Consider the following 23,793-nt stretch of genomic DNA (forward strand, 5'->3'; position numbering starts at 1 on the left):
TTTTTACACGCTTCAAGTCTAAGGAGTTCGCATGCAGGGGGAATGGAGAGAAGGGGGTGTTATAAATAATAATAATGTTATTCGTTTAATGATTTCTTAGCCTGTTTTATTATAACCTCTGATACCACATTAAGCTTATATGAAAGACTTAAGAATAGTATTTATCATTATATCCAGCACACTCCACACGTGAATGCTTCTTAGACTTAATGCATGTACAAAACAAGTTTACTTTCTCATATGTTGAAATTTCATTCAGCTAATAGAATTTCAGAATTCAAACTTTTAATCACTTAATTATGGAGACTCTGAATATAATATCATATAACACAAGGAACAAAAAAAAACTACATGAAATTATTCATGTGGTGATTTTTTTTTTTTTTTGCCTCTAATGAATAAAAACAATTATATATATTATAATTAAGTAAAAAGTTTGGATACAATTATGGGTTATAGGTTATTTACCCCCAAAATATTGTAAATGATTTTGGGGTGTAATCCAAACTATTTTCTCCAATTAGAGAAAATAAATAACATTAATTAGAAGAAACAATAAATAAATAAATAAAAAGGTGTAGATATATATAAATAACTTAATTAATTATATGAAATTTAATTTTGAAAAAAAAATAAAAATTGGTCACTTATGAGAACTTCTAGCATAGTGTAAAACCATGACATGATCAATGGTTGAAGAGTCTGTAAGCAAAGTGACTGCATCTCTTGGGCTCCATATATAATCTCTTACATGCTGTAATGTCAAGAAAGGTAGAAGTTGTTGCCCTCTACATGTTATTTCTACCTGCTTTTTAAAATAAAAAAAATAATTAAATTAAAAAATAAATATTGATGCATATTAATTAAATTATTATCCAAATGATTAATATCGTAAAGGAAGTAATGATAAATAAGAAAATACTACTTAACTAGAGGTTCTACAGTAAAACCTCTATACAGGAATACACGTAGGGACCGAGCTATTTGTATAACAATTGGGAGGCTATTATTAAATAGAGTTTGGTAATAGAAGTTATTACCAAGTTGGGACCAAGTTTTTTTTATAACAAAATAGAGTTTATTCTTATATAAAGTATTCCTATATAGAGGTTTTACTGTATTTAGATATGTAGTAGTACAATTGCGTTCACATGGACCCTGATAAAATCTAAGTCTTAAGATGTTTTGGATCCCCGTCATAGGATTTTAATCAGCCTAAATTTAAAGGTGAATGACCAAATTCATGTGGTTAGTAGGATCCATGTGAACGCAACTGTGTAATAGCAATCCTATTTCGATAAGATTTTATCAGGGTCCATGTGAATGCAACTGTGTAACACATGAACCCTGATGACCACGTGAATTTGGTCATTCACCGTTAGATTTAGGCTGATTAAAACTCTATATTGGGAATTCAAAACATCCTAAGGTTTAGATTTAATCAGCCTAGATCTAAAGGTAAATGACCAAATTCATGTGGTTGTCAGGGTCTATGTGAACGTAACTGTGTAATAGCAATCCTATTTCGACAATAATTACTGTTTATTAGTTTAGCATGAGTGGTTGTATAAGAATCTATATCTCATGAGGATTTGTTGTTGGATAGTGATGTAAATGGGACAAGCAAGGTGGAGATTACATTCTACATCCATACTTTCTGACTTATCGGGGATTTTCCGTCTCCATCCTCGTCCTCGTATTCTAAATGGGGAAAATTTTGTTCCATCCCCATAGGAATCCTATTGCCCATCTCATTTTATTATATATATGGGAATCTGCAGGGATCCTCATAAGGGCATATCGAGGATGGTATTAGGATTCCCATGGAACAAGGATACCTATCATCGTCACTGCTTGTGGAGGAAAAAAGAAATACCATCCTCACCTCGTGAGATTCTAATTGGCGATTCCCTGTCCTCGATGCAGACAGGAAATCATTGTCATGTTTGCAAACCTACCTATACTCTTGGTGATTCCTATCTAGGGTAATTACCTATGTAGGAAGAATAAGTTTCAGTTTAGTTAAAAAAATGTAGGTTGTTTTTTAACGTTATATACTTCTAACAATTTAAGAGTTTTTGTTTAAGATTGAAAAACGGATTAGCCATTTTAGAAAGAAGATCAGCTAACATTTACTAGTTATCAATAATACCAAACAATTAACAACTAAATTAAGCAGGCTACAATCCTATCGTAATAAGAATATCAATGACTATATAAGAGCTATCTCTATTAATTTATAATTTTCTGTTGTTTACATATCGTTGGTAATTCCTACCTACCTTCGTAAAAAAGATTTTTAATATATCATTTACCAGTTACCAGCAACAACAAAAAAAACAAAAGCAAACATTAATAACTAAATTAAACAGCCTCTAATACTATCAAAATAAGAATACGGATGATTGTATAAAAGCTACCTTTGGAAATTCTAACTACTTTACACTGACTCACAATTCTCCCTAGATATTACTCACTTAAGTATGAGAGTGTAGACGTGGACCACCTAATACCTATCTCCGACTTTACTCTTTTGTAAGTTGTTTATGATTCCCTCAAAGAGCTTTGATATTATAAATTTAGGGTTATCAATATCGATCGAAAAGTTTAAGTTTATACGTAAAGTTCAAGAATAACTTTTCTTATTATACCTGACACATACATCCACACGTAAATATCTCTTAGATTTGAAGTACCCATTTTGCTATGCGTTTAAATTTCATTTAATAAATGAGACTTACGAGAATTTGAACACCCTTGATCAACTGGTTCAAAAGACTCTGATATCATATTAAGAAACCAATTAATTTAAAAATTTAATTGATAGGTATAGCTAAAAATAACTTTTATTATTATATTTAGGGTAAAAAATTTATTAGTCTCTATATTTTTACATAACACATCATTTAATTCTCGTATTTTAATGATATACTGTTTAGTTTTTAAGTTTTATTCTATTCAACAATTTAATCCCCTATAAATGGACTAAATTGTTTAATAATTCAAATAACTGAAGGACTACGCTATTGAATATAATAAAATTTAAAAACTGAATAATAATTATTTATTAAAATAAGGACTAATAAATTATTTATCCTTTAACATTCATAAATATCACATCACTTGAATAGTGAATTCTAAGCTAAAATGACAAAATCTTGCCTTCAATTTCATGCAAATCTTATTCTAAGTATCTACAAAATAATTATATTAATAATTCTTAATTTGTACTTGAAATATTATACACATAATAGTAATTGAATTCCAACTTACCTATCAACCTAGATTATGGTTAAAGAAATTATTAATGATATATTTATATAAGTTAATTTCAGAAATATTTTCAAATAGTAAAGTTTTATTTTTCTATTTAGGTAGTCAATATTATTTATATTATAAATATCTCACTTGTAAGCAAATGTTCGACAAAAATACCATCGGGACAGTTTAAGTTCCGCCCAGACGTTTAAAATTAAGGATCTATTTTGATTTTCCCTATCTAGACACCTTAGGCGTTTTTTAGCCTCCTAACTTTTTTGTCTTCTTAGGCAGTATTTAGGCCGCCTAGGTAGTGATAAAAATATATTTTTTTCATTATTATTTTGATTTTGATTTTATTATAATTCATTTTTGAACATTATCACATGTTTTGGTGAATTATGTTTATTATTTTCAGATATTTTATTTAATTGCGTTCTCTGTTTGTTTACATGATATGGTTGGAAACTTTAAAAATACTATTTCACAGTTTTCAGTTAATTATATTACTTATAAACATTATTATTTTCAGTTATTTCACTGATACTATTGTTGAAAAAAAACATATTTTTAAGAATATAGGTTACAAATATACATATTTTTCTATATTAAATAATTTTATATTATTATTTTTAAGATAGTATAATATATATTTTAATTTTATTTATATAAAAAATTTCAAAAATATAAATCCGATTTTTTAGTAACTAATTCTCGATTAATCCCTATAAGCCTTTTCCGACCGATTAGCGTTTAGAGTTTTTTACAACCTTGTTTATAAGTAACAACAATATTGTATAATTAAACATAAAAATATATTTAGTTATTATTATTATTATTGAAACAGAAAAAAAATGAAAGTCTCTATCAGAACCTAATTTTAGAAATATAAATAAATAGTAAATTTACTCAAAATATCTTCAAATTTAAATAAATAAATAATTTTTCATAAAATAAATAAATAAATAGAAGTAAATATATATATTAAGTCATGCTTTGTCACAAGCTTACGTCTATTTAATGTTTAATTATATATAGTTTTTATTTAATTTATTTATAACGTTTACTTTACCCATAAAATTTGTTTTTTCTCACAACTTTTTCTTTTTACTCAAAAAGGCATTAATTTTCTTATTCCTTATTATTATAAGAAGCAAAAATGCTTGGTCAGCGGTCAGCCATTGAAATTGACTGTTAAATGCTGCCCGTCATTTCCACTATATACTAAAAAACTGCCCGATTTTAATCATTTTACTAGACCCACCCAGACTTTGCTCCTAAGCCAAAATCATAACCTTGTAGACTACTTTTTAGAAATAAAAAAAAATTAATTATTTTAATACCCTCAAAGATTATATAATCTCAACACTACCATTTAAATATTCATAAATTTCAAATAGATCCAAAATAATTATTGATGAACCTAAACTCCAATAAAAATAAGGGAAAGTTAAAAAAAACTATGTGTTTTCACATTTTGTCAAATAGGTATCTGCGTATTTTTTTTTTGTCTAAACGAGGATTAAGGTTTTTGTTTTACTAAAAACGACGATCCTTTAGTTCGACACTATAAAAATGACTATTAACGACCTCAAATGGAAAATTTCAGGAATTAAAGTTGTTTAATACCATATTTACTATGGAACCAAATTTTTTATTTTAAAAATTCATCATTTTCAGAGCTTTCTCTCTCTGAACATTCACTTTCTCTCTCTTCATCAAACAACACATCAATGACCTCAAAATTAAAAAATTAAAGAATTAAAGTTGCTTAAAATATCATCAGATCTTTGAATTTTTCAAATTTGAAATCGTCAACGTTCATTTTAATTTTAAAATTATTATTTTTAGCAAAGTGAAAAACCTCGACCATCTCCTGATCATAAAAAGAACCTCACTCCTGTTTTAGACAAAAAATTCCACAGATAACTGTTTGATAAAACGTAAAAGTACATGAAGTTTTTTTTTTAACTTACCCTAAAACAATAAGAAAAAAATAGATATTTTAAGCTTAATACATATATTGTCCCTGTACTTAGGTCAAATCTTCAACTGCCCCCCTAAACTTTTAAAAGTTCTAAATGACATCATATTTTTATCTAATCCATTCAATAACCTTATATTCTTGTCCAATAAAATCTCAATAACTTGCTATTCTCGTTTAATTGCATTCAGTAACCTCAAAACTTCAACAATCTCGTAAACTTTCAAAAGTTCATAATTATTTATCTATTTGATATTTTCTCTTTTATATGTAGCGAGCATTTTGACACTGGAGGAGCTGATCTCTCATTTTCTACATCTAACCGATTATATCGAGAAATATGAAATTATTAAATGTAAAATCATTCTAAACTTTTAAAAGTTAAGAGAAACACTCAAAGTTTTGGCCAATTACAGAGTGAACAAATGTATTATGAATACATTAATCTCATGCCACCCACGTCTCCTACACTCTGCTTAATTTAATTAAGAAATTAGATTTTTTTTAGAGATTATTATTATTATTATTATAATTATAATTAATTAATTAATTAATTAATCATAAGAAGAATATCAAAATATATTATTCCATGAAGAATAATAATCATGGTTGAGATTATCACTTCAAAACATATCTTTGTTTGACACATAAAAAAAATAAAATAAAATATATTTTAATTATTGATATATTATTTTATTTGCATGCATATAAGTCACCAATTATAAAATAAAGTTTATAAAAAATATTTATGTGTGATTATTATTGGTATGGTGGTGTTTTTCAACAAGTGGGAAATAATGATTCTGTTGTGGATTTTTATTTTATCATCCTCTCCTCATGCATTGCTTTCCTACGACGTAAAATCTATGAGTGGGTTCATCTTTTTTTTTTTTTTTTTTTGGTTTAGTGGGATTTATTTATTTTAATTAATTTTTATGCTAATGTTGTTTTTTTAAAATTTTATGTGGTTGGTTGTTGAAGAGAGAGCATGACGATGATGATGATGAAATGATTTTAATTTAATTTTTTCTAAATTTTCAATCTCAAAGTGCACCACTTATAGAAGTTGATGATGAGATATAATAATAATAATAATAATAATAATAATAAAAAAAAGTTAGTATTTGTAGATTGTAATTATCAAATTTTTGGATTAAATGTTTTTTTAAAATACAATAAAACCTTCATAAATTAATACTCGATAAATTAATAACTTTTTTAAAATAATAATTTCTTCTAGTCCCGACTTGGGCCAATTCAATAAACTAATACTCAATAAATTAATATCTCTATAAATTAATAAAATTTTATGGTTCCAACATTATTAATTTATAGAGCTTTTACTGTATTAGAGTGTCTAGATTAAGGTGCTATTTGGTTTACATGCTGTTTATTGTTCAGGTTTGCTATTATAGTTTACTGTCTGCTGTAAAACTGTTTTTTCAAAAAGCAGAGATTTCTTATTTTCATAAAAAAGCTATTTTTCAGATATGAAAAACAAATATAAAGTGTCTAACTAAACACTTAAAAGTCTCTATTTTTAACTGAAAATACAAACATGGGGAGAAAAATACATCAAACACCTCTAAGTGGTTGAATGTTCAAATTTTGGTAATTTTATTTATTTATACGCTTCAAATCTAAAGGGAATTCACGTGTTCAAGTATGTCTGAGATAATAATAAAAACAATTTCTTAAGTTATACCTAGAAACTTAAATTTTTGAGTCAAATAGTTTAGGAATAAAGATTTATTTGGCTTGTGAAGTATCCAAAATCTTATCATTTGCTTTTATGGTATTATTTGTCTGTATTCTCATATGTGACATTTGACCAATTTTAGATAGAAAACTCAATTTGTTAAATTTTGATAAGTGTAAATATATCCATTGTTTTATTTTTATTTTTTCATATATATGTATAAATTTTTTTTAAGAAAAAAGCCAATTTCTTATTTATCCATATATTAAATCTATGAAAAATTAAAAATTTTGCCACGTGTAAACGTTATTTGTCGAAAATCCAAGCAATTACTCTCCAAACGAGGTTAGATTGAGATCTTTACCGCCGATCGATATCCCGAGAAAGTAGGTCAACACACATAAACCATTCTTAAACTTCGTTATTGTGCCACGGAAAATTTTAATAAATTAGTTAATTTTCCATTAAAAATAGATCAAATATCACTTATATAAATACTCCAGAAAGAAAGTAAATGTTAACAAATGATACTATACCGGACAAATGAAAAAAAAAAGGATACAACAGGAGCCAAATAAGTGTTTAAATGTGTATTTTTTTACATTATGTAGGTTAACAAAAAAATTAAGATAGTTGGATAATAATTTTTTATACATGATTTTCTAATTTATCTCTATTTAACTTTTTTTTTTTTTTGTAAATATCTCTATTTAACTTATTTATATGAGTAGACGAGTATTTTTTTTTATAGTTTATCTGAATTTTCGATTTGAGATTCGTTAATCATCTTTTAGGCGAGTCCTCTTCTAATTAAAACTTTATGCGTATATTAGGACTCAAATTTAAAATCTCTAACTTAAACGACTTAAAACCTATAACTACTTAAGTCAATTCTTAATTAATACGAGCAGATGAGTATTAAAATACAGTATGACACTTTTGTTGGCATCGATAAGATATTTAAAATTTCCGAGTTAATTTAATTTTAATGTAATTTATTAATATTTATGTATAATAAATAAAAGGTATAATATAAATTGCAAAATAACTATATGTATACATATATTTTCTACAAAATAATTTATAATTTTGGACGAAAAATTATTATTTTTATAAAAATATTAATTATATATATACATATTATTATCATAAATAATAAAATATTTTGTTTCAAATATTTAGAACGATTTTTTTAAAAATAAAAATAGCTGTCGGGAAGGTGAGGTGAAACGGGCGAAAGCGTGACGGGGGGTTTAGATAACGCATGCAAAAAATTGGAGATGCTTGATAATGACAACGTCCACGTGTTATCATCATCTCTCTTTGCCCTAATTCTTTAATAATTGCCTTAATACATCATTAGTCCCTAAATTTATTTTAGAAACCCGATCGACCCTTTAAATTTATAAAGTCGTGAACTTGCATAAAATGACTAATTAGCCAAATTAATTTGTTTACGTCAGATATTAATATAAATTGAGATTTGCCTATTAACTTAATTTTTTAGTTCAACTGATTCCATGATACAGTATTGGAGTCTCTTTAACCAGATAATCAAGGGTTCGATCCTGGCGGCAACTCCATTGGCATTTGTGTATGGGTACGTCAAATATTAATACGAATTGACCTTCAACTATTAGTTTAACCTTTGGGTTAAATGTACTATTGGTCACTGAATTTATGGTTGTCTCAAAATGGTTACTCAACTTCAATTTGTCTCAATAAAATCACTCAACTTTGAGTTTTGTCTCAATTAGGTCACTATAGCGATTTCAGTGATTAAAAAGCATCGGAATGATGACATACGTGATACGTCTGCATGAGTCAACTCAAATATCTGACCGAAACGACACATGACATCCACGTATACACCACATGGCTATCATATGTCGGTTATTTTATGAAAAAAACAAAATTTAGTTTTTTTCAGAAAAATAACCGACACATGGATGTCATGTGTCGTTTCGGTTAGAGATCTGAGTTGACTCATGCTGACATGCTACCTATGTCATCATTTTGAAGATTTTTAATCACTGAAATCGTCAGAGTGACCTAATTGAGATAAAACTCAAAGTTAAGTGATTTTATTGAGATAAATTAAAGTTGAGTGACCATTTTGAGACAACCATGTAAGTCCCGTGACCAATGGTGCATTTGACCCTTTAACCTTTTATTTCAATTTATGACATTTTGTTAATCAAGGAATTCCTATTTTTCCAATAGCAACGACAAACAGCAAACCACAAACAACAAACAACAAACAATAAACAATAAACATCAAACAACAGGTAAACCAAACGTATTCTTAAATCGCTTAAGCAAACTAATTCCAAAGTCATATTATGTAGCCTAACACAACCCTAAACCTTAATTATTAAGTTTCATTAATTTATACCTAAAAGTCAGTCCTAAATTTTTATGTATAGTTAAATTTTTTTAATAACCACCTAGGTTTAAAATTATTATTTTTTAAATTCACACTAAATATTGTTATTGGGATGAAGCATCACATTAATCCTAGTTGTTGAAGTATTTAATTCTAACCGAATATATTCTGTTCCCACAATTAATTAATTAATTTTAATGTAACAAAATAAATTATTAATTTTTTATAGGAAAACTATTTATTTTTAATTCTCATGAATCATCGTGCAAAGAAATTCTCTATGTGATGTCAAAGCAAAAATCATCATTTTTTTTTTCACTAAAATTGTATAATTTGTTTGTTTACGTAACTAATCATGAGGGACAGATCCGGGGGTTTACGGATTTGAGCATTCACTAGTCGCTGAAAAACGTTAGAAATTCTATGAAAATTGTGAACAAGGGTGTAGACAGGAGCGGGCTGGCCCCTCCAGCCGCCGGAACCACCATGACCACGAGTAATTTTAGCCCCCTGTCTCCACAAAATTTAAGAATCTAGTGATTTCGGCCCTTCAGTTTCCAAGAAATTTAGATCGGGTGTTATATTAGTACTCGAAAATTGGCCCAAGTCCTCTTAAGTTCTCTCTAAATATAAAATTTCAATTTTTTTTGGCCTGTTAGGCACCCTCTAAGTCTGAATTTCTAATTTTTTTGGTCTATTAGACCCTCATTAAATCCAAATTTCTAATTTGTTTTGGTCTGTTACTCATTTCTTAAATCTAAATTTCTAATTTTTTAGCATATTATCCTCTTTCTAAATCAGATTTTTTTTTATTAGACACTGATTTAACATTTTTCTTTTACATACCACATGTAAAATCGCCTCCCCTAACTAAACAATCATGTATTCGCCACTGGTTGTGAACGTAGCTTTAAATGTTTATATAAAACTATCAATTTAATACTCATAAAACACGATAAACACCCCCTTTCAATGAATTCTGTATCTGCCACTGCTAATTATGTAAACAGTTCAACAATTTTCAATTAATTTGCAAAATTATATTTTATATGAAGTATTTATTTGACTATTGTTTTTTTTTTATTGTAAAAACTAGAAATATAGACCTAAATTTACGCTAAATAAATACTATAATCATCATAATTAAAATTTTTATAATATAATTATAAGTCCAAATCACATTTAGCACACCTAATCAAATAATTAAAAGTTTTAATGATTCTAGAAATACTCTTTTGCATGCAATGTCTATTATAATTAAATAGAATCGGCTTCAGGGCGGTGGATCCAACAACACAAAAATTTGCCAAATCAATGGCATAAGTTGACCTAATTAATTATATAAATATTTTTTTTTGGGTTACAATATTAATTATATAATTAATTTACGTATTAACATTCCTTCTTGTAATAAAATACAATAAGAAGAATGTTGAGTGTGCAAGCAAGACATTCTTTGTTAGTTAATTTACATTATTTTTAATTATCCTATAATTGATTGACAAGTTTATGCATGAATATTATTTGTTTTAATTTATTAATTCCATTACCACTAAATAAGGAAATATTTGATGTGTTTTCTGATGATTTATGGATGCTCAATTAATAATTTTTTTTACAGAAAAAAAGTTTAAAACTTGCATACATAGTCTAAGTTTTTCAATGTTTTTGCTGGCGATCAGTAGATGTTCAAATCCAGCTGCTTCCCATGAATATATTATTGTCACCATGCGGCCTAGGTAAAGAACGGATCTAGGAGGAGCTATGGGGTTTGAACACCTACGAGTTGCTGGAAAACGTTGAAAATTCTATACAAATGTGTACGAAACTTTAATTTTTTTTAATGTAAAAAAAACTAAAAAATATCGATTTAACACCTATAAATCACGAGAGACCACCATCACAAGCACCCCCTATAAGTGAATCTTGGATCTGTCATTGGTCCAAGTGGTTAGGGTATTGAATCAACTTAACCATTCATTTACAGTTCGAATCCCGAAGATAAGAATGCAAATGTGATTCAAATATTACCGAGGGTATTAAATTGATATTTTCTAATGTTTTCATAGAAAAATTAAAAATTCGAACACGCTATTTAAGCCCACCTTCCCACCCTTGGATCTATCCCTTCTACTAAGCACGTAGTCTAAGTAGTTAAGGTACTTAATAAACTTAACCATTCAGTCAGGTTCGAATCCTGAAAATAAAAATGTAATTGTAATTAAAATATTTAATATGAGAGTTTTGCCTCTCAAATTTATTCGGCTCGAATCTAAATTAGTCTGGATCTTGAAATAAGATACCAAATAGTTTAAGCTAAAAATTTATTAATTTATCATGGTTTTTGCATTATTATTATTATTGTAATTATGTTATGGTTGAAATGGCAACATAATATATTTTGACTTAAGATTGATAAATTAAACTATGGTTGTTGTTTATTTTATTTTATTTTATTTTGCTTATATGTATATATGGCTCTCTCTCCTTATATCATGGCATGGCATGAAGTGTAAGGAATAACCAAAGATTAACATGGATATGTTTAATGATTTTTAATTAAAAAATAATCACAAAAGGGTTGACCTAAACACAAACTTAATTATATAAAATAAAATAAAATAAAAAATGGAATATTTATTTTGTAATAGAAATCCTAATAACAATCCAAATTACGTATAGAATTTGTATATGTACTACGTGGGTAACGAAGACAATTTCTAAATTAATAATTTATGTATTATTTATGGCAAGATTATTAAAATTATGTATGCCTAATCAACATTAGCTAATTAATCCTAAATTAATGTACATACATGGAAACAAGTAAGAAGAATGTAAATATAGTATTACTCTTTTAAAAATATATTTGGTTGTTTTTTTCTAATTTTTATGATTGGAGAATTTTTTTTCCAAAACCGTAGGTATTTTAGCCGAGCCGCTCATGAGCAGCTCGGTGATCAACTCGATCAAAGCTCGGCTCGATACAGTATCTTCATTGAGATAATTCTGTTTGGGAATTAACTACAGTTAAGGTTGGTTTCTCAGCTCTTTTTATGGAGGTATTAATGAGAATCGAACCTGAGATCACCTCTTATAAAACCGATATGTATTATTAACTTAAATATGTAATATGTAGGTGAAAGTTTTTTCTTATACAGACGTTTATTAGTTTAAGATTTTGAGTTAAGGTGTGATTAGGGTTGCAAATGGCCAGGGGATTCCTCGTTCCTGTCGAGAACGGGAAATCATTGATTAGAATTTATGTAGGACGAGAATAGGCATTGTTTTGTTCAATGCAAGCGGGGATATGGATTGGTTCTACGTACCCATCTCTGATATGCTCGCACAAGAATCCCCATAGATTCACCAATTATTCTCCGTTTAACATTTTTTTATATTTTTTTTATTCTTTAGATCAATTTTATTCTTTCTTTTTTCCACTCAACTCAAACTCAATCTTATTCTTTGTCGCCTAGTCCCCAACTCTAATTCCGTCCTTGTCCCTATCCTCAAAACCTAAACCGAGATAATTTTATCCTCATTCTCGCTCTGCAGGGATCCCTTTACATCCCGACTGATTTCATACCATGAAACCAATTGTACAAAACACTTAAGTTGATAACTAAACGCCTAATTCATATTAACATCTGACATATAATACAATTTATAGAAATAACACGTCTGGCACGATTCATTTAACACGATCATCATTTTTACTGTGAATATAATCATACGAAATATATAGATTTCACTATAGAATTATAATTATGATTAAAATGAAAATTACCTACAGTTTTAAGAACTACTTTACTTAATTTGAGCCCAAGTTTATCAATCTTGTTTTAGTAAAGTTTATTAAATGTTTTGGTCATAAGAACAGTAAACACGAAAACTGATTAATTATAATAAAATCCAAAAAAATGAATTAAAAATACACATCTAGACAATATTGACTTTATTTTAAAAATCTTCTAAAAAAAGACTTTATTTTAAAAATAAGCAAAACATATTATATTTCACTTTCATTTTAAACCAAGTCTTCAAGTTTAGAATATATATAAATTACAATATACTCTCATTCAAATTATTTTCCTTCAAATATAATTCAATCTAATATCACTATAGAAATTCATCATCTTAATTTTAATTCACTAAATTATTAGATTAAAACAAATTATATAGGTTACACTTTAATTTTACATATAACATGCATGGAATATTAATATAAAAAATAGAAAAATGCAAATATACCTCTAATATTGACAGACCGAAGCAATTTTATATTTATTATTTAAAATTGTACAATTTTATTTCTAATATTGGCAGTTAAGAGCAATTTTACTTCTAACATTGACAAACTGGGTCAATTTCAGACATCATTATAAAACACAAATTTTGAAGTGTAAATGACAATATATGTGACTGAAAAGACGGGTTGATAAATTATTACTCAAATTGACAACGTCGGGAGTAAATTTGCTATTTACTGCTAACATTAGAAATAAAATTGCACCGTTTTAGATGTTAAACGTAAACTAGTTTTAGCTATCAAGTTTGATGGTATTTTTGCAGCTTATCCTACAAAATTATATAAAAAAAATTTATTCACAAATTTTTTATTTTATTGGCATGATTTTTTCGTAGATTATTAATAATGCTCAATTATTATAAAAAAGAAACTTTAATTATCTATAGTAATAATTATAAAACATTTAGTGGATGAAGTGTGCATGAGAAGCATGGTATAAAATGATGTGAATTTCATAACAATTATAGAAAGTTTCTTATGATGCATTCGTGTGTATAAAAATTCAATAATTAATAATGATTATAAGTTATTTCCTAATTAATTACTTTGATTCATCAATAATTTTTGAAATTAATACAATACGTATATATATATCATTACTTCTAAAAAAAATTCAATCACATGCACATAAAGAAAAGTTTTAAATAATTTTCCTAATCATATGGCTAATTTATAGGACATGTTAACCTAATTTAGACAATAAATTTTATATTGGTCTTTATTAAATTAAATAACATTGAAATATTTTTTCCCATTTTTTTATAAATAAAATTTGTCCATGTAAATTGCCTATTTTCATCATAATTTTGGTAGATTTTGATGATAAATAATTAGCAAAACAAATATTTATTAGTCATACATTTTCACTTAATACACTGTTTAATTCTCGTATTTTAATAATACATAATTCGGTCTTTAATTTTTGTTCTATTTAACATTTTCATCCCTTATAAAGGGACTAAACTGTTTAATAATTCAAATATTCGAAGGACTAAACTGTTAAATAGAACATAAATTAAGGAGTAAACAATAAATACGAAAACTAAACCTTGCGTTAGATAAAAATACTGGGACTAATAAATTATTTACCCTAATAATAATAATAACCCCTAATTGATTTCTAGGGGTGTGAGAAAATAGTTACCATGTCAAATGGACCACATCATATTGATATCTCTATAGATCGTGTTTTCGTGTAAAAATTGACAGTCCTACTTATAATTATCTAAAGAATATCATATATATGAAATCAAGAATAATCTACCTAAATCTTTTATAAAACAAATGCAACAAAACAATAGTCGTATCAGACTGATCGTGTCAGATAGATGTCTCTATAAATTGTATTTTCGTATCAAAATCGACAACCCAACTTATAATTATCTAAAGGGCTTATCAATAGCATACTTCTATCATTATCGTTATATTTAATCAAGACAAAATCTACTTAACTCTTTTATAAGACAAATGCAACAAAAAAACAATAATCATGTCACACGGTCGTGTCAGGCACATTTCTCTATAAATTGTGTTTTCGTATCAAAATCAAAATCGATAACCAGACTTATAATTATCTAGTGGACTTATCAATATCGATAAATATATGATATTTCTATCGTTATCGTTATATGTAATCAAGACAAAATCTACTTAATTAACACTTTTATAAAACAAAAGAATAATCGTGTTAGACGGTCGTGTTAGGCGCATATCTCTATAAATCGTGTTTTCGTATCATAATCGACAACCCGACTTATAAATATCTAAAGGACTTATCAATAGCGATAACTATATGATACTACTATCATTATCGTTATATGTAATGAAGATAAAATCTACATAACTCTTTTATAAAACAAATGCAACAAAAACAACAATCGTGTCAGGCACATGTCTCTATAAATCGTGTTTTTATATCAAAATCGACAACCCGACTTATAATTATCTAGTGGACTTATCATTATTGATAACTACATGGTGCTTCTATCATTATCCTTAATCCTTAGATATAATCAAGACAAAATATACTTAAATCTTCTATAAAACAAATAAAATTGCTTAGAGATAATCTTAGACTAATTAATCCTCGATTATGTCTAGCACACCTAGGTACTAATCCTAGTAATTAGTACTAATTTTTCTTGTTTCTAATCCATATTAACGTAGTCATGCTGGATTCTAATTACATCAAAATCTAGATTTTTTTTAAATTTTTTTAATTTACACAACAAGAAAGAGATTTCTGAAGTGTTGTTGTTGTTGAGATTGTGACTGTTGCTTAGGTTTTTACTACAATTATATGTTCTCCATTTTAATTTATTATATATCTTAATTTTCTTTTTTAAAATTTTCTTACTAAAAGATTATAACGACTAATTATAATTTATAATCATCACACTTTTCGTTAATACATCCGCATAGAGAGATAAGAAGCTTAAATTGTGTCTAAGCCCCGAATAGAAGCGCGGAAGTTTCTTAATATTGAACGGAATAGTTTAAAGTTGGTAGGTAAGACTCAAAAATCGTGTTTATTATATGATACGAATTTGGTTTTATGATTATTGGAGGAGAGCGGATTTAGTCTAAACATACAAAACAGTAAAAAACTTAAGTCGTGACAGTTTTCGTTAATACATCCGCAGAGAGAGATACGAAGCTTAAATTGTGTCTAAGCCCCGAACAGAAGCGCGAAAGTTTCTTCATATTGAAGAACTATTGAACGAAAGAGTTTAAATTTGGTAGGTAAGAATCGAAAATCGTGTTTATTATATCTGTTCTATTCTTACGCGGGAATATGATAGAAATTTAGCTTTATGGTTATTGGAGGAGAGCGGATTTAGTCCAAACGTATAAAACAGTGCAAAACTTAATGTTTACCGACAGTGCAAGTTTCAATACTAAATAACCGAAAATATATACATTTTTTTTCATGTTCTGGTTACTCTCAAACCTCTAGCAGTCACGCAATAATGCTTGAAATCGCATATTCTGTTAATGAAAAAAAAAAAAAACTCATCTTGTGTTATAAAGGTTTGAAATTGCATTGTCCGAAAAAACGTTATATTAAGATTGTTTTGTTTTGTTTTGTACGTAGAGATTAAATCGTACATTCTGATACCATGTCAAAAAATTATGTTCACCCGAAAACTTAAGCTGATAGTTATTATTGTTATTATTAGTCCCTATACTTTTAGCTAACGTACTCTTTAGTCCTCGCATTTTAATAATACATTGTTTAGTCTTTAACTTCTATTATATTCAACAGTTTGGTACCTTATAAAGAAACTAAACTGTCTAATAATTCAAATATTTGAAAGACTAACTGTTTAATTGAACAAAAATTAAGAACTAAACAATGTATTATTAAAATACGAGCGCTAAACATTATGTCGGGTAAAAATACATTATTTTCTCTTATTATTATTTTTTTTTCATATTGTTGGAACGTTATTTTCTAGAAATGTGTGTCTAAAACATTAAACCCATCTCTAAAAAGATAAAAAGTTAAGTACTTATTTTGGGGCATATGGAGAAAAAGGTTGGTAGGTAGTTTGTCTTAATTAATAATAAAAACCCTACTAAACAAACTACTAATTAATTATAATTAACTAATGTTTCATCAATATTAACAAAATTAACTAACTAAAACATCAAGATTAAGACAAATTTAGTATATCCATTTCCTTGATTAGACAAACATTTTAGCTCCTAAGACCATCTTTCCAAGAATGTATTATACTAAACAGACAAAAAGATAGATACAAAATAGAGTCGTAAAAACCGATTATCGTATCAATCAAGTCGTGTCAGACAAATTATCTCTATAAATCGTGTCAAATGGGTCGTATCAGGCATTTTTTATATGTAAATTAACCGTATTATCGTGTTAAACGGGTCGTATCAGACAGTTTTTCTTTATAAATTGTTTTGTCGTGTCTGAAATTGACATCACTAATTCATCAATTTTTCTCTATAAGTCATATTATTGTGTTAAACGGGTCGTATCAGGTAGTTTTTTTTATATAAATTAATCGTATTATCGTGTCAAACGGGTCGTATCAGGCAATTTTTCTATGTAAATCGTGTTGTCGTGTCAGAAATCGAGATCAATAATCCGACAATTTTTCTCTGTACGTCGTATTATCGTGTTAAACGGGTAATATCGGGTAGTTTTTCTCTGTAAATCGTGTTGTCGTGTCGGAAATCGATGTCACTATAGTACAAAAAGGGAAGAATATAGCTACCTAGAAATGTACATGCCACCTAAAAATTGATATAATGAGACAGAATAAAGACACTAAAGAAGAAAAAGAATGTAGTTCTGATGTTTCTGTCATTTCTCTAACACCAAATGTGTCAAAATTAATGCAACTAAATTCACTAACTTCAAACATTAGTTTATAATTAATTATTTTTTTTTCGTGTTGTCGTGTTAGAAATTTATATATCGAAAAATGTAATTAAAGAAGATGAAGTTATGGCTGGGAATGTAATTAAAAAAAAGATGAAGTTGTGGTTTATAAATACCTCTGATTCGCTATCCAATCTCAGCTTGTTAACGAGATACTTCATTAATAATCGAACTGTCATTCTTCCGTCCCTAAAATAAATAAAAACAAAATTAGTGAAAAAAAAAATAATAATAACAATTTTACTAGAAAATAAGGAAAAAGAAATTTTTTTTACTTGATTCTAAGGTAGCTCTTTGATATTTGAGGTAAGAACGGTTCTTGTGCCCTGCATTAACATAACGGAAACAAACCCGAAACTACGATTAAACTCTGAACATGATTACTTCAAACAGTAAAATCTGTTACTAAGTTCCGAATATGATTATCTCGGTATTCGTGGAATAATATACTAAACAAGTATACATATTTATTTCTTAACATCAAATAGAAGCAGCTTGGGGGCATCAGTCCTTCACAACCTCTACAACATTTCCTCGCTCGGCCTTGGCAGCGTCGAGACTCTCAACCAAAGTTTTATGTTTGTTCAGCATCTTTCGTGTATGCAACTATGCATCTCTCTTTTGATTAATCAGATGTATTACTTCAGAAGTACGGTAACAATAAACAAGAAACGAAAAATGATGTGCACTTACTGATTTTGGGAGGCGAGAAGAGTAAACCAAATGCCGGAAAACGCTCTTCTCGGAGGATCAATGAGTCTAAAGTCGGAGCTCGAACTTGGTCCAGCTACACCACCGGTATCAATCCCGAGATGAAACGGCCGTGCAAAATAGGCTCCCAATGGTAAATAAGGCGAAGAAGAAGTTTGAGAGTTTGGAGAAGAAGACGACGCGGCGGCCATCGTGGCCGCCGCCGCTGTAGTATGAGGAGAATATTGCATTTGCATAGTCATAGGCATAGGCATAGGCCTAAACCCCCAGTTTATGGCCTCCGCCTGCTGTAGCTGTTGTTGTTGCTGAAAAAATAACGAAGTAATACCCGGGGCAGCTCCGGGCGCCATGACCGGTCTCGGAGGAACATGAAAAACCGGTGTAGAAGAAGAACTGGTATTTGGTAACAGATCAAGCTCAACTAATCCTCCTCCTGCTGTTCTTCTATCGACAACCGTTGGATCTTCATGGATGTTCAATCTAGTTGCTGCGGGTGTATTTGAATTCGTGTTCCCTCCTATACTCAATCGCAGCCATCCTTCATCTTCTTCCCTAATTTCTTCTTCTTCACCGTTATTATTAGTACTATTTTCTTTGTCATTAATACTACTACATCTCGATTCATCTTCCGCCATGGACGAATCGGAATCTTTAGCCACCGCCGGAAAATCAGATCCTCCTCCTACAATATAATTATACTCATAACTACTACCACAACCACCGCCGCCATAACCGCCGCCAGAATTTTTATTACAGAAGGTGTTAGCAGGAACCATGGTCATCGGAGATTAGAAAGAGGAGACGCCATGGGAGATGAGATGAAGATTATTAGAAGATGTGATTGCCATAAGAAAGTGAGGAAAAAATGGAATTATGATTGTGATTATGATGAGTATGAGTAGAGAGAGAAAGAGAAGAAGCCATTAATGAGGGAGTTTTGAGGATCCTAAATATATTTGAGGACAACAAGGAGGAGGAGGAGGAGAGGAATAATGAATTTTAGAAATCTCACTTTCCATTAATTCTCTTTGTTTGGAAGCTTGTGGAGATGGGGAAAAAAGGAATTGCAGAAGAGAGAGAAATGGGAGAGGAGAGAGAGAGATGGTGGTTAGTCACATAGTTTTCTTATATAAATAATAGCTATTTGGCTCAATTCTCACTCTAACTTAGGGTTTATTTTTGGAGAAATTCTACTGTGCACCGGACCGGGACCAGTAGTGGTCATTTCACTCAGATTATACCACATATTTTGTCTTGTGTAATATGGATTCACACATATTATAAAAGGGCATATAATTTTAAATATTACGTGGGACCATAATATACGTGTCCAAATGTATATTGTGGTCCTCCGAGTGACGTGGAAGACAGATGCTTAATATAAGAACTCGTTGGAGAAATTATTAAGAGCACCCGGTTCTCCATGTCAAATGGAGGACCTCCTATACATATTTTGTCATGTGTAATATGGACCCATGCATATTATAAAAGGACCCACTATTTTAAATATTAAATGGAACCACAATACATATGTCCAAATATGAATTGGAGGTCCTCCGATGACGTGAAAGACCCGATGTTTAATATAAGAACACCAACAGTTGGGATGTCGTGGCATTATCTGAGTGGAAGGATCACTACTGTCCCGGTCCACAGTAGAATCTTTCTTATTTTTATCTAAAATGTATAAAAATACTTCCAACATTGAATTTATCTTTTAACGTCTAAAATTGTGTAATTTTACTTTCAACGTTAGAAATCAAAAGTAATTTTTATCTCTAACATCAATAATTTTGGTCAATTTCAGACATCATTAAAAAACACAAATATTTTGTTCTCGTATTCTGCATCAGTTACATATTAATTAGTTCTAATTTTTTTTTTTACGTTTTTGAAATTTTATAATAGAAATGGAGATTAATATTTTTAAATTTGACAAAATATTTAGTTTTTTTATCCAATCAGTATATAACACGGTATAATGTTTTTATTTTTTTTTTCAAAATAAACTTTTAAATATGTTTGTGATTTGTTATTAATGATATGAATGATAAAATGATATACGTATGCAGTGGAGATGACCAGATTCATGATTGAAATGACACTGTTTGATGAATTATTTCTCAAGTTGACCTAACTTGTTAACTTTAGGAGAAAAATTATTCTTAATAGCCAATGTTAGAAGTAAAATTACTATTAACTGTTAATACTAAGAGTATTTTAGCACCTTATCTCCAAAAATAACAATAAAAGTTATTTTGAAACTTAACTATAAGCTTGATGTTATCAGAGTCTTTTAAACTAAGTGATCAAGAGTTCGAATAATGACAACCTTATTTGTTGATTAAATTTCAATACATGTGTATTGTACATGCTTCACGCTCATGTAATATTCACGTGTGGAGATATGTTAGAAATAAAAAAAAAACCATTTTTGGTCTTAATTATTAGATTGAAGTTTTAATTCAATTGATTTCATAACACTTTGTTCTTGTTGTTATTTGTTATATTATTATTGTTTACTGCTTATTATTACTCGTAATTTTTAGATATTAGTTGATTTTTCCTAAAAAAAAAATAGCTATCAATATGTTTATCAATCCTAACGAGCACTTTATATATATTGTTTCGAATTATTTTTAAATTTTATTTATCAATTTAAATTTTTAATTAATTAATATTTTTATATGACATTAGAAATCTTTTCAAGTAAAAGTTCGAGAGTTCAATTCTTGATATTTTTATTTATTGTTACATGTATAATAAAATGTATATAGATGTTGTACAAACCTTCCGAGTCATTTGCTGTTGTTGTTGTTTGGTAAATAGTACCTGATTTTTTTTCGAATATCCATCAACAATTATTTTTTAATACCGAATATATTTATTGATGAAATTTTAACACATAATAAGTTAAATCTGCGTTATACACGCTTCAAGGCGTATAAAAGTGTTTAGAGATAATAATAATGATTATTTTTCAACCTTATCTATTAATTTAAACTCTTGGATTAAATAATTTCCTAACCATTACACACAAAAATAAATAATATGAGATAATCAAATTTTTTTATAATTTATAAATTCTTAGGATGATGAAAGAGTAATATTTTTAATTTTTTGACTTTATTTAAAAAAAATAAAAAGAAACGGGGTCATCCATACAGCTAACAACTTTAGGGCAAAGTGTGGAAAAATGACCAAAAAGGCTCATTCTTTTTAGAATATCTCAAAAAGGTCCTTTTTAGCTCTAACTTGGGATTATTTTTGGACTTTTTATTTAGGACAGCTAACCTACAACAGCACCAACAACAAAGTACATAAATAAAATAAAAAAACATTATTATATAATTTTTCTTTTTTGAGAAATACTATATATTATATAATTAATTTTTCGAAAAATGAGACAGCTAAAAACTGAATTTTGGTCTCATTGAACTTTTTATTTTTATTTAATTTTTGGGTCCCTTTTATAGCATCAAAGATTCCACTCTGTCTCACCCTTTTATATATATATTTTCCTTATGCTCGTATATTCAATTTCACAATCTCTTCTCTTTTTCTTCTTCTAAGTTTCCACTATATATGCTACTTTGGGAAGTTGGAATCTCTCTTTCTAAGTAGTGTTATCATGGGGGAATATAGACATGTACATGTGTGTTCGTCTTAAGCTATTTCGAATACCTAGATCGTGGAGAATCGTCGGATACAACTTTACCATCAAGGTACATATGCATTGATTTATCGTAATTATTTTCAATTTCTTAGTAGTTTGTCATATATTCTACTACCATTGATATTAGAGTGGGATTGTCTATCAACGGTCTTGTATCAATTATCTTTTTCCTATTAGGCATCAACATCAGAAAACTCTCTTCAGACGACGAAGTATTTCCACATAGATTTTCTCGTATTAAGTAGTATGTCAACATGATTTGTAAAACCAACTCGTTTAATACTGCAGTTCACGAATAAGTTATTGCTACGGAACCTACTTAATTTATAAGTAGGTGCAGATAAAACATATAATAATATATATATATTTAACATTAATAGGATGGATCAGACTAATCCGTCCAATTTTTATAAATCTCTAACATATGTTAGAACTAGATAGGTTCTTAAAGATCTAGATTGGGTCGGGTTTAATGACAATTTTTTTATCCGAACTCGGCTCGTAATACAGGTCTGGGTGGGCTGAATTTATACTCATGCTTATGAACAACCTTGTCATATATAACCTTACAAGTTACAAGTGTGCCTAATGTCACGGGGCCAGGTCTGAGCCAGGCCACAACCTCATATGGCGTCTCGACTTTCCCCAAGTCTCGGCCAACCAACTCCTACCGAAGTGATCTATCCCCTTTAAGTGTCCCGTCAATGTCTTTGTCGGTATTCCGTCCACTTTAAGTGTCCCGTCAATGCCTCTGTCGGTATTCTATCCCCTTTAAGTGTCCTAGACGTATACGCATGCTTATGAACGTACATTGTCCTATGTAACCTTACAAGTGTGCCTAATTCCATGGGGCCAGGTCTAAGCCAGGCCAAAACCCCATGTGGCGCCTCGACTTTCCCTAAGTTTCGGCTAGCCAACTCCTATCGAATGGGTCTATCCGTCAATGCATGTGTTAGTGTTTCGTCCCAGAGAATCTTCATGTGATTAAACATCGCCTTAGAAGGGGAACACACTATGGGCTCTCGAGGGTCTTATAGTGTCTATAAAGTTCCCCTCTATGGAGGCATCCGCCTCCCTTCATGAAGGACATATGCCCGACTCTCATGTCCCTAGTGGACGAGGGTGGATCGTTTAAGCTAGTCCAACTACTGACCTAGGGGCGGCGGAGATCCAACGCCAAGGTAGTCCCTATCCACTACAGTGTTGCTTATACCAACTCAGCCTCTACCATCAGCGTACGTTGATATGTCTCATTCACCACTCCATGTTGAAGCCTTCTCGTAGCTTTACCATAGCTTGGGGTTGAGTTTTCATATGATCAAACTCCCTCCTTACACATAGCACACTTCTACAGAA

General features: G+C 29.0%; 1 protein-coding gene across 2 annotated transcripts; it reads right to left on the minus strand.

Annotated features, from left to right (window-relative positions):
- Positions 1-392: 392 nt before the first annotated feature.
- On the minus strand, positions 393-19,838 carry LOC136206610 (protein LAX PANICLE 2-like). Of its 2 annotated transcripts, none has more exons than XM_065997729.1 (4): positions 18,744-19,838; positions 18,326-18,376; positions 18,167-18,239; positions 393-805 (listed from the first exon to the last, which is right to left on the minus strand). In XM_065997729.1, exons 1-4 carry the CDS (start codon positions 19,541-19,543, stop codon positions 644-646), a joined length of 1,086 nt encoding a protein of 361 aa, XP_065853801.1. In that variant the 5' UTR covers positions 19,544-19,838; the 3' UTR covers positions 393-643. The 2 variants fall into 2 exon arrangements, with proteins under 2 accessions (XP_065853801.1, XP_065853800.1); XM_065997728.1 differs by having other exon boundaries at positions 393-808.
- Positions 19,839-23,793: the final 3,955 nt, after the last annotated feature.

The sequence above is a fragment of the Euphorbia lathyris genome, chromosome 9, assembly GCF_963576675.1.
Source record: "Euphorbia lathyris chromosome 9, ddEupLath1.1, whole genome shotgun sequence".
Lineage (NCBI taxonomy): Eukaryota > Viridiplantae > Streptophyta > Magnoliopsida > Malpighiales > Euphorbiaceae > Euphorbia > Euphorbia lathyris.